Source organism: Streptopelia decaocto (assembly GCF_964273445.1).
Source record: "Streptopelia decaocto genome assembly, chromosome: 3".
Lineage (NCBI taxonomy): Eukaryota > Metazoa > Chordata > Aves > Columbiformes > Columbidae > Streptopelia > Streptopelia decaocto.
In genome coordinates this window covers 62,274,291-62,290,093 of record NC_138656.1, presented here as the reverse complement: position 1 = coordinate 62,290,093, position 15,803 = coordinate 62,274,291, and the positions used below count along the sequence as shown (strand labels likewise).

The window sequence follows — 15,803 nt, the reverse complement described above, 5'->3', positions numbered from 1 at the left end:
CCTCATGCACATCTTTTACAAGCTCTTTGAGCAGTTTCATAAGCCTGTGTCATTTACTTCATAATACCTCAAGGAAAGGAAAAAATACTGGCCTTGTTCACATCAAATTATTAGCTACTTTCTTTGGTTTGGTAAAAGCAAAGAAGACCTTAAAGGAACCTGCATTAATTTGTTAATCTGGCTGCATTACAAACTCTCCTTGTAAAAAAAGTTGTTATGGAAAAAGCAGATTATTATAGATAGTATCACAACATATTTAAATACTATGACCTTCTTCTTTAACAGGTCTATGGAAATGCAAGATCTAGCCAGTCCTCATAATCTTGTTGGAAGTAGTGATGCGCCGGGTAGTTCCAAACTGGATAAACCTAATCTCAGTAGCACATCAGTTACAACAAATGGAACAGGAGGTAAGTCTAAGATGCTGTTGGCACATAAAAAGTTTTGGCTAGATTTTGATCATATGCATTTTTTAACGTAATTTCAAGGATGAGCTTAAATCCATTTAATGACACAGCAAAAATTATGAAAAAATGCCAGTCATACCAGTGAAAATCTACTAATTCCAACAGCACTTCTTCGAGTTGCACCAATTGAAGTAAGAGAACTGTGCAGAACTGTGCAAAGGTGAAACAAAGAAAGCATTGGAATGGCTGCTTTGAACATAGTGTTAAAGGTTTGGTTATACCTGCTGGTGACTTTAAACAGATTGCATTTTCTGTGTCATACTTCATTGCTGAGTAATAATTTACTCTTATACCCTAAGCTACTCTCATTTAGTTTAATTTAAAATCTCCGTGAAACTAGGTTCCAGTAACTGAAATTAGGTTCCAGTAATTTTTTTAACATGATGAATATGTTAATTCCATTTCTTGGCAGGTAATGGAAGTTTGTTGTAAAGAGATTTTTAGATTTTCCTCAAAAGTAACTGGATATCACTGCTTTATGTATTGCTATAGGGACAGTACTACCATGCAGCTACAACACAGATGTTCCTGTGCTTTCAGATGATAGATTCTGCCACAACTGAATTGAAGCCATGGGAGGCAGGGTACCACATTCTGAGATGGAGTCCTGTTCCCATTAGTGTCCATGAGATTGACACCACATACTTGAGTCAAGTTAGAGTTTCAGCCCTCCTTTTTGGAGTTTCTATGTTGCTGTCTATTTTAACAGTTGGCACTGAGAAAATTTTTTTTAGTTTGTTCTTTCTGGCTGCAATGTAAAGCATTTTATTCACTTATCCCTATTTAGAAAAAGTATCTGTCAATGTCAATAAAAAGTGTATGTGCATGTGAGGGTAACAGAGCTCTACTGAGAAGGGCTCAACCATTAATGTTCAACCTATTTACATAAAGAGAAGGGAAAACTTACCATACCATTAAAGAACACTAATAACTGGTTGCGTCTATAATAAACCAGTTAAAATAATACTAATAAAAACAACACAGTGCAGTTAAAAAGACTTGGCTTGAAGTGCAAAAACACTTACTTGTCTTGAAGACTATTCACACACTCTGAATAGGCATTGGGACAATGAACCGTTATGCCATTCCTGTTCTCAGGAGACAACATGACTGTGTTAAATACTGCAGACTGGCTGCTGAGTTGCAGTACTCCTTCTTCTGCAACAAGTATGAGAAACCCTGGTACAGTGCATGTGTGTGGTGGTGTATCTCTGTGACTGCTGTGTAATATCTCTCTTGGTTTGCTCTGTTCTTTTGTTATGCAGTTTTAACATCTTAATGTTTGTGTTTGTGGTTTGGTTGGGGGGGCAGGGTTGTTGTTGGTTTTCTTTTGTTGTTTGGTTTTGGTTGTTTGTTTTTTTTTCCCCCCACTCCTTCTCAGAGTCCTTTCCTACAGCCAGAAAACTGGTAGGAACTTGCCGGAAGTAGCTGTCTTACCATACATTTGATGAGCAAATGAATTTTAACTGACTTAAAATTAGCTTAACTGCCTACATGATCTGACAGACCAGGAGGGCCCTGTGCTGACCAGCATTGCTGGGAACTGCCAGTAGTCAGTGTTGCTGGAAGTCTGACCAATGAATTTTCCACAGAATGCCCATTTGTTTTTATTTTATTTTTAGGTACAACACTGCATGGTTACCTGAGCACAGATCAAGGCTGACATTGTTGTTACGACTCATAATTACTGTTTTCATTTTTTAAGTTTATGTCCAGTGTGCTAGTACACAAAGTACAAAAGATCATTTGCACTAGAATAACATTCCATATGAATGCTACTGCTCAGTTACAAGAATTTAGGTTTAAGGAAGGACTGAGATAACTTAGTCTGTCGCCTCAGTTAACTGTTCAGCATGTTGAGATAAATGTAGAAAGTAATAGAATTACTAATTATCAGTAGTGGGGAAATGTTATGTGAAAGTCCTTGCATTACTGAGGACACTTCGACATTGCTGCAAACTTAAATCTGATTTTCCATAGGCAGTAGTATATTTAGATCTGTGCTTCCAGTTGAGTGTATTCCTAGGAAAACCCTTAAGGCTTGTTAAAAAAAAGAGGAAAATCGTTCCTATGACAACCTATGTGGTCTATTGTTTAATGTGAGCTTTTAGTCAGACTTTATGTTGTAGACGCTGTTGCCTGTTGGGACCTGTACTCTAAGTTTGTCTTAGAATAATTTGGAAGGGACCCCTGGAGGTCAGCTAGGCCAACCCCTGCTGAAAGCAGGGCCAGCTTTGCTGTTAGATCATGTTGCTCAAGGCAGCGCCTAGCTGGGTGTTGAATATCCCCAAGGGTGGAGATGCCACAGCCTCTCTGGGCACCTGTCCCAGGGCCTGACTGTTCTCACAGAGCAGAATTTTTCTTTTACATCCAATTTGATTTTTCTCTTGCTGAAACCTGTGGCTGTTGCTTCCAGTCATTTCACAGGGCATCTTTTGAGAAGAGCCTGCCTTTGTTCTTTGTCATCTTTGCACCTTCCCGTTAGTTAGCTTCAGGCAGCAATTAGCTCTCCCCTCAGCCTTATCTTCCTAGGACAGAACAAGCCCAGCTTCTTCTGTCTGTCCTCATTCATCCTATGCCCCTGCCCCTGACCATTATGGCAGCCCTGCTCTGCATGTGCAGTCTTCACTGTTAGCAACACTCAAATGTCTTTCCAGCTTGAGATTGCTTTGCATTCAACTTTTATTCTTTCAATATGTAAAAAAATAAAACTAATGCACACTCTAAAACTATAATATTACATTTATATTGTTTAAAGTGTTCTTCCAAAATGGTGGTTCAAACTCGTAGTCTTTGCATCATGTCTAGAGTGGTTGCCATCAGAGTGTCAGAACCACACTTGCATGTGTCAGGAAACCTAGGGATGATTCTGTGTTTTTACTTGGTGTCAGCTTTTATTTTGATTTCAGCTTTAAATGTTCCTGGGGTTTTGATCTGATGTTAGATTTTTTCTTTTTTTTTTTTTTAAATCAGATTAGTTATTTTTCCCCTCTTGGTTTAATGACATGCAACACAAAGAAAAGTAGTAGTGCAAATGTCGAGCTACACTGAAAAAAAATAACTTTATGAATTCCTTAGTATGATAAAATCTGAATATAACAAAGTCAAACTGTTTAAAATCAAGCACATATAAAAACACTTTCTACATGTATTTGTCAACAAAGCACAGTGCCAATATGGTGTTTTTCCTCAAGTTAAGTACATGAGAGAGTTTCTTTTGGTTTAGGTCCTTTTCTGCCTGACAAGGAGAGAAAAAGATGGTGGCTGCACCGATGGAAGTGCACTGCAGCTGGTATTAACCAGAACTAGACACAAATTTAAAGTAAACATTTCAATTAATTACTGAAGTTTTTGTTGAAGCAGTTAGGCACATACTGAAGTGTCTTTCTGGATGCAATATTGAACATAGGTTTGTGGCTTGGTATGGTCAACCATCTTGAGGTACTTAAAGTTAATTTTTTTTCATGCAGGTAAATGTCCACACTGTTGTGGTGGGTTAACCTTGGCTGGACATCAGGTGCCCATCAAGCCACTCTATCACTTCCTCTCCTCAGCTGGACAGGGGAGAGAAAATATGACCAAAGGCTCATAGGTTGAGATAAGGACAGGGAGGTCACTTAGCAGTTACCATCACAGGCAAAACAGGGAAAATAATTTGTTACCAAGCAAATCAAGGTAGGGTAGTGAGAAATAAAACCAAGTCTTAAAACACCTTACCCCCATCCCTTCCCTTCTTCCCAGGCTCCACTTCACTCCCAAATTCCCTACTTGCTTCCTGCAAGCGGCTTAGAGGGACAGGGATTGGGGGTTGTGGTCCATTCATCACATGTTGTCTCTGCTGCTTCTTCCTCCTCATGGGGAGGACTCCTCATACTCTTCCCCTGCTCCAGCCTGGGGTCCTCCCTGCACTGCAGGTAGATCTCTGCTCCACCATGGACCTCCATGGGCTGCAGAGGGACAGCCGACCTCAGGGTGGCTGCACCATGGGCTGCAGGGGAATCTCTGCTCTGGTGCCTGGAGCACCTCCTGCCCTCCTTCTTCACTGGGCTTGGTGTCTGCAGTGCTGTGTCTTTCATGTATTTTCACTCCTGTCTTCCAGCTGCAGTTGTGCAGCAGTTTTTCCCCTTCTTAACTGTGTTATCCCAGAGGTGCTACCAGTGTCAGTGATGGGCTAGACATTGTCCCGTGGTGAGTCTGTCTTGGAGCCATCTGGCATTGGTTCTGTCAGACATGGGGGAAGCTTCTGGCAGCTTCTCACAGGAGCCACCCCTTTAGCCCCTCCACTAGCAGAATCTTGCCATGCAAACCCAATACAGCTCTGCAAAGAAAAGAAACACGCATCTTATGAGGCAAAATATGACCAAAGATCTTCAGAGGACAAAAGACAAATCTTTCCAACTTGGTATGATTTTTCATTCTCCTTCTGAAGTACATGCAGACATCTGTATATAGTAATCAGAAAACAAATTAATTTAGTTACTTCTAAACTTCAGGCAACAATACATGTTCCACATGACTGAAAAGCCTGAAATTCAATGCAGGCAATTGTTTTGTGACAAATGACCCTGAAGATTTTTACTGTTGTATATTCTTATGGATCTGATACAAATGAAATCACATCCTGGTCATCTAAATAGACAAATGTGAACAGTTGATTACTCTTATGAATGACTTTGTTCATTTTGTGTCATTTTTGTCACAGCTTTTTTTTAAAATCAGAAGATAATAGTCTGCAAAATGATGAGGAGTGCACAGCAGCTTGAAAAAACATGGCTAAAATTCTTCCCTGATGATTTAATATTGAATTAATATCCTGTTGCTTGCAGGGAGAATAAATGGGTGTGATAGTTTTATTAAAGATAAATGATAATGAAAAGAAGTCTACAGTTAAAAGGCAGACATCCAAATATTTTTAAGTCTCGCACAGTAAATGGAAAGATACAGCACAGCTGTAACTTGTGTAAGAAAGTGCTGCTTGGTTTGATTAGCATTCTGGCGTCAGTGACACTACAGGGAACTCACCTGTCACAGAGACAAATACAACCTGATTTCTCAAGTGTTCACTGCATAGGTCACTTGTGCAATTGTAGACATCTGCAGCATCCCCAATCAGTCAAAGTAAGATTCCTGAAGCAGTGTGGCTGGAAATGAGGTGTGATATCGCAGAAGAGGTAGCTTATGCAGGGCCCATCACAGGCAGCTGTATTGGTAGCTGTGTAATTCCTGTTGAGCTCCTTATTGTGCTCACAGGCACACAGAGGAACAGCATAATGGTTCTGTAGATGTTACTCTGCACATTTTTCCGACAAGAAAACCAAGTCCTTTATTTAACTCATCCACTACCTTTTCCACTACAGACTATAAGAAGGATGGTGAACTTGAGGGCAGCTCAGGCTGTACTTGGACTGAATTGCTCTCTGGAAGTACTTCTCTTTCTTAATTGAACCTAAAGAGACATTAGTATGCACCTTTTGTATGCTTAACTTAGGTGACTTGAATCTGAGCCATAGTTTGTAAATACATTGCCAGCTCAGAATGTGAAACTCTCCCCCTCCTCTTACTATTGCCAGTGAAGTCAAACATGGATGCAGTGATGTTGACAGATGAGAGCTTTGGTCGGCTTAGCTGGTGTCCTTCAGAGGCATCAGGTAACTAGCTGGCAGAAAATGCCTTTGCTTGGCGTATATTAGACCTGCTGGGGGGCTTTGCCAGCTCAGCTGTCACAGCAAAGGCTCCTCTACAAATCCTGGACTGTGTCTTTGGAATTTCCATATCTGGCATAAGACCATGGTAGTGGTCCATGTGAGTCCTCATTGCCACTTCACTCTGCGCCCCTGGGCAGCAACTGGTCCTGTGGTATCTGTAAGCAAGTTGTTGATATATATGTGATAGATGCTCACGCACACACCTAACTGGCCTTTGCAAAGCAATTGTGATAATATGTTGATGGTTTCCAATTTCCTCATTAAACATCTAATAAAAGCTGCAGTGTATTTTGTACCACTGTTTCTTACCACGTTGATTAGAAGGGTGATTCCCAAACTCCATTGCAAAAGTCCATGCCAGATGGTCTGTTCAGGTAACATATTAAACTATAAAATCTAGATTACCTCTGTGGTGCTTTCAGTTATAGCTTGGATGGTGAGAGTGCATGATGATCTGTAAGAAATAATTTGAGGTCAGAGTGGACCCAAGTGTTTGGTAAACTCTGAGTTAGAAGCTGACTTTTTGTGGCTGTTGTTTGTGTCCTACTCTAGTTCTTTTGCTTTTTTTTCTTCCAAACTTCTCTCTTCATTTATGGAAAATTGCTTGCTGGTAACCTAGCTCAAACCCCCTCTCTCCCCCAGACTCTGTAAAAAGAGGAAAAGACAGAATGCTGGCACTGTGAAAGTAATTTGTTTCTATATGAGCATGAAACCATATTAATGTTATTGTTTCACTTGTCAGGTAAAACTACTTTTGTTATGTGCTACATCCCTTCACAGCTAATGTTTCCTTCCTCTCTGCTACTCCTAGGGAATTGTTAGAATCAATTAGATTTAGGTTGAAATCTCCCCAGAAGATATTCCAGTTGCTAAAACCAGCAGATAGATGAATGCACAGATAAAAAGCTATGTAGATGCATGGCCATTCCAGGCTGAGCAAGTGTAGATTGTCTCAGTCCTGTGGTAGAGTGAAGGTCGAAGCTGTTGCAGCGCATGCTTGTTCTAGCTGGACTACGGCTCATGAGACTGGCATGAAGACTCCAGTATAAATTTAGAAGTAAAATCTCATGTCTACTTATTCTTCTATGTAGTGTCTCTTCTTGCAGTCAAAACAGAACCCATGAACAGCAGTGAAACAACAACAACAACTGGAGATGGATCGCTTGACACTTTTACTGGGTCAGGTAAAGCCATAATAAGATCACGTATTGCTAGATGCATATTTATAGAACATTTAATAACCTTCGCTAATGAATATCTCACTGCATAGAAGCAATCTTTATAAAACTACAATAAAGTAACATTTTAATACCTAATACATAATAATAATAATAACAATAATAATAATAATTAATAACTTTTTCATTTTTGTAAATGAAAATCTGTAATTTTTATGAGCTATGATGTTAAAGAAGCTTTCATGGTACCTAAGACAATTGCTCTATGCAAAAATCTTATAGTAATAATATTATTGTACTGTAGATTTTTTCTCAGTCTTGTATGCTCTTAGGAAGAAAAAATTTGATTGTATTTGTAACAGCCATTCTAATCCATAAAATTTAAAATCTTAAAATTTATATTTCAGTGCTAATCTTTTGATTTCTATGAGTAGTGTGTTAGTTTAAACACTGTCCAGATTTCTACAAGCTACTTTCTTTCCATGAAAATGAAATCTATATTTTATCTTAAATAAACATGAGTTTCAGTTACTTCTCAAAAAAATGAAACAAACAGCAATTTTAAAGTAGATTCCTGTAAATTATTAAAAGGTGATGAACTCTGGAAAAGTACAGATAATTTGCCTTCTAATCACTAAGCTGAATCCTGCTAATAATAATATTAACAAGGAGAGAGAAAAGAATAAATTTTGCATCTGAAAATACCAGTTTACTGATGGCCTGAGTGAAATGCCACTGAAGCCGGGAATCGCCAGTCCACACTAAAACTACTGTGAATTTGGTAGACTTAGGTAGTCAAGCCCTATTTGAAATGTTTTGGAAATCACAATGTTTCTGTGTAATGAAAATATTTTTAAAATTCATTTTTATGTGTCTGGAATTGTTTTTTAGGTGTCAGTAAATGCAGATATGCTCTGAAGCTGCTTATTCAGAAAAGTATTTGTAACAAACTTAGTGCCTGAAGAAAAGGTCTTTTGTGAGATGTAAAGCAGGTCAATATTGATTAGAAAAAAAAAAAAAATGAAACCATTGTCCTTGTGATGATTATACTGAAAGGAACTCCATTAACTTAAAGTTTAACAAGTTCCATAAAAAAAATTAATAGTCCTGGCTAAAAATGAGCTTTTATTTTTCACCCTGTTGTCAGTCTATCCTAAAATTATATAAGTAATGATTACAGATTGTAAAATATACAACCATATATGTGATTTTGTCATTGTCAGTGAAATTTTATCAGGTTCCAACATATATTTAAGACATGTGAGTTGGATTCTATGTGTAAAACATGGCTAAGGCAACATTTTCCTGAAGGGGTGCCAAAAATTGCAGCCTCCAGTTCATGTCTAGATAGCTAAGTAACAGCTTGATATCCCCAGGTGCCACTCACCTGTTAGCTTCCACTGACTCCAAAAGGAGTGTTGAGATCTCTACACTTTGGAGGTTTGGAAACAATTGGAATCTGAGCTTTACACAATAATTTCTGTCTGTTATCCACCTGCATACTCCAAAGAAATATGAGCCTGATTCTCAGCTTAGGCCACAAACTCAAGTATTAAATGATTATGGTCATTCATGGGGGGAAATCAATAGTCTGCCTGTCTGTGTATCCTTCTTCATCAGAGCAAGACGCAGAGCTGCGTTGATAATGCACTGAGCCTTTCATAAAATGTAATTCCATTGCTTTCACATTTGCCTTGTACTGGTACTTGCAAATTGGGCAATTTGTTTGGCTCAGTTGTATGGACAAAGTGCTAAAGAAAAATAAAATCTCACAAAAACGCATTTCTCTGACTTTTTAATCTAACTGGTTATTTGGGAAGTTTAGTGGGTTGCTAAAGGCAATAACTACTGACTAGTAGAAAGATGTCATTTCAGACAACCAGCTGCAATTGAAAATAATGCCTAACGAAGCCCAACAGTGAACAGTTTGTTTTTTCCTGATGACCAGTTACATATGTATGTTATTCCCAATGGTGATAAGGTGATAATGTTAGTGCTTTCCTGCAGTTTTCAGAGCACCTCTGAGCTCATTTCATGAGGATACCTAGACATTAAATATTTTATGAAATGAGATGTGGGTGAAAAGAGAAATCCTTGTGCTGAGACCTATTTGAGAGTCTGCCATGCAGAAATCCTCCCCTTCAAATATTCTACCCATTAAAATTGATTTCCATGCTCCAAGGGCAATGAAAACCTGTGACATGTCCTGGAGCTGAGCAGAAGGCTGAATGAGCCCTGCGGGGTGTAAAGTAGCCAGCTCTGTCCATAATGACCAGCTGTAACACAAAAAATGATGGTCAAACAGACTGTGTGAGGTACAGGGCAGGAGAGGCAGATTAGGCTTCACAGGTAACTATGATTAACCCCTATCTTTGATTGAAAAGCTGAAAAATAAATCACATAGACCTCTTGAATTGAGAGTCACCATAGTGGCCTTAGCCAGACTATTGGGCCAGGTCCTGCTCAGGGCTGCAGCTCATGGGGTACAGGGATCCTGTTCCTCTGTCCTGCAGAGCTGCCCCTGGGAACAACTGTGCCTCTTAGCAAGGGTTGGCGAGGTGGGGAGTCACTTTATGCACCCCTCTCCCTCCCCCTTTTTCCCCAAAGAATGACAGTTAGTATACTCAACTTGAAGCCCTGTGGTCCTGCAGCAGACTTCTGTTGGGGTGGATATTCCCAGGATGTGGAAAATTAAGCAACCTTGAACTGAGCATTTTCACACTCTCTGAATTTGCTGCAGTGGCTGTGCTGTGAGTGCATGCATTTGTATGTTTATATTGCTTACAGTACTGGATTAATTTGAGAACCGTTTATCATTCTAATGGAGTGCAGAGAGAGACATTTGAAGTTCTCATCATCCTTTTTAGTTAGTATTTATTACACACAAAAAGGATATAAAAAACAATTTCTGAAGGGTATAAGGGTGAAGTTAGGAAATGCCACCTCTGTATAACCTACATTTGGTCCCCTTGCGTGCAGACTTTGTGATTTGTCATTTAAATGAAACCTTTTTAACCTAACCTCTTTGCATAGTATTTTCCAGATGCGTAATGAAAAAATAAAAAATCCTAGCCTGTGTTAATCTAGTGAACACAACACATACTATCCGAACAGTTTATGATCATTCAAATTCTCCACAGCCACCTTGGCCAGCTGAGCTAACAGGGTAACTGGTAAGAGCTGGCTGTCAGCTTCTTGTTCCCTCTGTGAATCAGCATTAGTGGGGACTGGAGTATGCCCTCAGTGCCGCGGTGAGAAATCAAGGGTCTTATACCTGCCCTGAAGAGCATTCCTCTGGTAAATTCAAGTAGTGAAGTCTTAGAAATATTTGAGTTTTTCAGAGAAGAAACATTTTGGGTTTCGTTTTAATATAAGCAACATAAAACAGTTTTTAACCCCACTTATATAAAATTGCACAGTTAGTATATAAACACCAGGACAACCTTTCTCCACCATCTCCTCCATTGCCAACAGTCCTCAGAAGTAGGGTTAGGAGGCTACCCAGCAGTGAAAGTTGTTTAAATTTGATAAACCCTAGAATATGATCTATGACATACAGGTGTAGTCCACAGCCTCAGTCATAATGCTCTCTTAGAGTAGGTCTTACACCCTGTGTTTCTCAAAGACCTCACAGTCTAAAATGTAGTGCACAAATCAGTGGAACAAGCTTTCAGAGAAAGAGTGAAAGAAACAGACTTTTTAGCTGGAAAGGTACACAGTTTACTCTGGGGGCCCTTGCCTCTTTTTTTCTCTCTTCCCTGCAACCAGTAGTATCATCAGGGAAACTGGGAAGAAGAAAAAAATATTTTCTTGTCTGAATTTATAAAATAAGGTACATGCAGAAAGAATAAAAAAAGCAGGCAGGACAGTTTTTGCTGAAAAATTTTAGGTTTTGATAGCTCAAATGATTTAAATGAAATCAGTCATTTTTTGTAGTTTACATCAGATGTAGTAGAATTGCAAATGTGCTTTAACTAAACTGAGTAATCAATTGAGCTGTCATCCAGCAAATGATCAGACAAAAAGTGGAGCGGTATGGGCAAAAAAGATCCGATAAGCCGATAATGGATCACAAAAAATCCTTGAGGATCACCAAGGGCACTCTTAGCTATTGTTTGTCTTTAGAAAGGTCATAGGGATCTACAGGGAAGACTAATTACTCTTCAAGCCTTAAATAACTGAGAGCATCCTTTAGAGTTCTCTGGACTGATTATGTTGATATATACAGCTCTAGGTTCATCTGACTCTGGGAACAGCTGTATGCATACCTAGTCAATCACTCTGCGGATTGAGCTTAAACTATGGAAAGGCATTCTCAAAAAAGAAAAAAGAAAGAAAAATAATATCCACACAAAATTAAATTCAGCAGACTTCCATCACAGGCAAATTCTCAATATCTTTTCAGTCAGCAACTCTTTTATGAAATCTGGTGGCATATGATCCAAAAATTATCATCCAATTCTTCTTTATTGTCAAGCCATACTCAACTGCATATTTTGAAAAAAAGCTGATTGGTTTTCTTCTCCTGTATTTTCCTTTTAAGTTTTGCATGTTTTAAATGCATTTAAAGTAGCTTTAAAAATATGGAGTTCAGCATATGTTCAAAGCAATAGATCTCAAAGACGTTAATTAGGCCTGGATGCATCATGTTTCATAAAATAGTTGGGAACCTAAACCTATTTGTCACTTATATAATTCTGAAAGTTCATTTCTGCTACCATTATGAACAACTCAGGAAGAGGGCACACTTTGAAGTACAACTATGATTGATTAGACTAAAGAAATTCCAGTGCTTCATTGTGTACTACTTTAATCTTTTGAAAAGTGAATGAACAGCAGATGGCCTAATAAAGACACTCTGTATATTTGCCCAGTATGGATTTGCTCTGAAGGGATTGGTTCAACACTTCAGAGTACATATATTTGGAATACATCTGTCTTAGTCAAGACAGATGGCTAAAGGAAAGAGAAACTTCCCAACACTTGGAATTAATCCAGTGGGAGCACTGCTTCTGAATGAAATTTTAATGGGATATGGCTATTGTTCTGTTAGCTTTCTTGGAAGAATGCAGCTGAGAATAGTATAGATGTACACAATTTTGATGGCTACTGGACAAGACGGTTTATGTCTACTTTTGAAATAAAAATAGTGGGTTTAGTGGCTATGTTCTAATCGGTCTGTTGATAAAGGAATGGTATTCATTTTCTAGTAGTCAATCCAGTATCTTCCATCACCTAAACAGACTAAAATTAACCACACCCATATACAACATATTATTCCTGCCCACTAGTAATAATAAACTTATTAATGTGAGACTTAGAAGTATGCGTATTTCATTTCAATCCCATGCAATACCATATGTTAAATCACAAGATTCTTTTTAACTACAAATTTTAAAACAACTTGCAAATTTGAAAGATCTATGGTGTGTGCATCACGGATAACGTATGAAATACATGCTTCTGCAATATAATGGGAGACATGTCACTCAAGCTGAAAAAGCATGACACACCCATGCCAACTAAAGAGTTCTATGAATGGTTTGTGAGTTAATTTTTGTATTAAGATGTTGCAGTTCAAGTGACATCTACTTTGTTGAAAAGCTATCTATTTCAATAAGCCTCTCTGCTAACGTTTTTGCATTAGCATTCAGACTGGCTGTATTGGTCTCATGATGTTTCTAACTGTATTCTTATTTTCTCTTTTGCAGTGATAACAAGTAGTGGCTACAGCCCAAGATCAGCACACCAGTACTCTCCACAGATATATCCCTCCAAGTTAGTGTCGGCAGCTCTTCTGGTCTTTTATAGGGAATTGGCCTTGGATGCAGGCAGTTCTGTTGTTTGTTGCAAACAAGTGTTCATCAGCAGAAGAAACAGAGAGAAAGGAAAATACTTAAGCCTCAGTACTGACTCAATTATATAACGCTCTCTCCAACTTTTTTTCCTCACGTGACTGCAGAGTAAGATCCTGCTCTGTGCAGTGCGGGATTGCTGCACAAGAAATACCCTGAGTATCTGAAAATAATCAGACTATTAAGTTCTCAGACATCAGCATCATAACAGTGCTGGCAATTTATACAGACATATTCTGAAGAAGATAGTTTATATTTAGAAATCACAATTGCAGAATTGCATACTGAGGGGTAACAGACCCTCCCAGCGCCGGCATTGCCAAACGCTTCCAAACATTCCACAGTCATGAACCACCCTTTCCTCCTCCTTCTCCAATATCATAAGATTTTAAAATAAAATAAATTGGATTATCTTTTAATCTCATTTTTATTTTTTTTTAAGCCAATGAACATTGTTAGGAATAGGAAATTTATTTCACTTTTTTTTTGAGAAAAACAGACTCTTAGACAATCACACGAATTCAGGAGCGGAAACTTTAGGAAAAAGCACTGAAGATATTATATGAAACTGCTGCAATTGACAGGCTATTAGTTTGCTTGTCCTATTGTCTGTGTTGTGCATAAGGGTGTTTAATTCCAGTATGCCATCTATTTTTTTCCATTTCTTTGATATAGCTACCTATGTGACTTCGATAAAGAGAAAATGTTGAAGCTGTAACTATTTAGGCTTTGCTTTCATATCATGGTAGCCAATATTTTTTGATACAGAAAGTAGGTGCCTGAACTAAGAACAGCCTTCATTCCACTTAGAACAGGTTTTGGCAAACTGTAGCAAATACTTTTGGCCAAAGAGATTATAAGGTTTAATAGAATGTTTAATGTACTTTTATAATTCATTGGCATCTAAATTAATGAGTAATCTTATTCTGATAGTAACTGCTGCCAACTGTACTGAACTAATTAGAAAGAAAAAAATAGAATCTGAAATTTAGTCATGGCTTTTAATGGTCAGGTTTCAGTAAGCATAATTCTGCAGAGTGTGTTTATTCAACTCTTGGTCCATAAAGTCTTATTTGACTTACAAAACAATCCAAGACAAATGTTTCTCTGTATGTTTTTGCAGCTCTGGAGGGCAAAAATTTTAAACTTGATTTTATTCAATCTGTCTATAAAACCCCAATATTTATAAATAAAAGGCCATTTTTATTTCCATTTTATTTTCCTAGCCCATATTTTCGTAATGTTTAAAGCCCATCTGGTTTCCAAACTATTGCCATCAGTATTTTTCATGCTGCTCTCAATGGGCACAATCCATTCCTGTTGAAGCCAGAGGCTAGACGTCTGTTGAAGCAGAACCATACACAGAGGACATAATGCAGTAGCTTTGATGTTCACCTCTGTATTTCCTTTATTCTTCTAGTCCAAGTTTCCCTCCACTGGATTAAAAAAACATGAGGGTTTTTCTGACTTAAGCAGACCGATCTTGGCTCAAAGGGGTCAAATCCATAATAAAGCCATATAGCAGTGTCACAATCCACCTAGATCTGGATACAGTGGGTTCAGAATTGTAGTGATGGGACAGTAGAAAATATTCACCCTGACCGGGGGAATGTGAGCCGGAGTGGTTTTCAGCTTATTTCGGTGGGGGATGAAATAAATCCCAGAAGAGGAACGGTTGGCAGAATAATGAACTGCCTTTGGACATCTTTAAACCTTTTTCTTTACTTTATTGCTTGAATCAACATACAAAGTATTTGTTGCCACAGTAATGCTATTTTTCCTGATATTTAGGCCCTATCCACACATTCTTTCTACACCAGCAGCTCAAACAATGTCTGCCTATGCCGGACAAACCCAGTATTCAGGAATGCAGCAACCAGCGGTCTATACAGCCTACTCACAGACAGGACAGCCCTACAGCTTACCCACTTACGGTATTTCACCTCTTATTACTTTACTTATGTAGAAGTAAGAGCAATACTGACATGGATGTTTTTTGATTTTTTTTTTTTAATTTGTTTTTCCCAACTGTAAGAAAATATTTTGAAGAATCAGTTGAAAATTAATTTCTTATACAGATTTGGGTGTAATGTTGCCAGGCATCAAGACGGAAAGTGGGCTCTCACAGACCCAGTCACCACTGCAGAGCGGGTGCCTCAGTTACAGCCCAGGGTTTTCCACCCCACAGCCAGGCCAAACACCGTACTCTTACCAGATGCCAGGTGAGTAACCATGTCCCTCAGGGCTCATCCCATCCCTCTGCTGCTGATGGCCTCCTCTTCCCTCGTATTTATGACATATTTTCCATTAATTTTTCTGAACCCTGGCAAGTATGCCTGTCGTTGGCAGCTACTTTTACCTCTAAAATTTAAAGTTTAGTATTTTTTTCCAGTACTGATATGCATCTATGTATTCATTTTGGTCATCTGTTAACTTAGTTGTGCAATGCAGTCCCTATTTGCACCTTCTTTTTTTAATGGGTGAAATCACATGGCAGGACTAGAAACATATGTTGTATTTATTAGCGTACACAGGTTACTTTTCCTTGTTTCATGTTTCTCAGTATGACATCATTTCATACCTGTTTCTCTTTAGATT

General features: G+C 38.4%; 1 protein-coding gene across 21 annotated transcripts in view; it reads left to right on the top strand.

Annotated features, from left to right (window-relative positions):
* The window catches only part of EYA4 (EYA transcriptional coactivator and phosphatase 4), a 157,079-nt gene that overhangs the window by 103,536 nt on the left and 37,740 nt on the right, over positions 1–15,803 (top strand). For 13 of the 21 annotated variants that reach the window (XR_014183803.1, XM_082049882.1, XM_082049870.1 and 10 more), the window contains 6 exons: positions 286–410; positions 1,566–1,634; positions 7,264–7,356; positions 13,062–13,128; positions 14,997–15,139; positions 15,284–15,427. Coding sequence is in view for 20 of the 21 variants with exons in the window: in XM_082049882.1 (XP_081906008.1) it covers positions 286–410; positions 1,566–1,634; positions 7,264–7,356; positions 13,062–13,128; positions 14,997–15,139; positions 15,284–15,427 (641 nt within the window). In the remaining variant the exon portion in view is untranslated. The remainder of the gene's footprint in view (positions 1–285; positions 411–1,565; positions 1,635–7,263; positions 7,357–13,061; positions 13,129–14,996; positions 15,140–15,283; positions 15,428–15,803) is intronic. The other 8 variants (XM_082049879.1, XM_082049881.1, XM_082049878.1 and 5 more) reach the window with 4 other exon arrangements.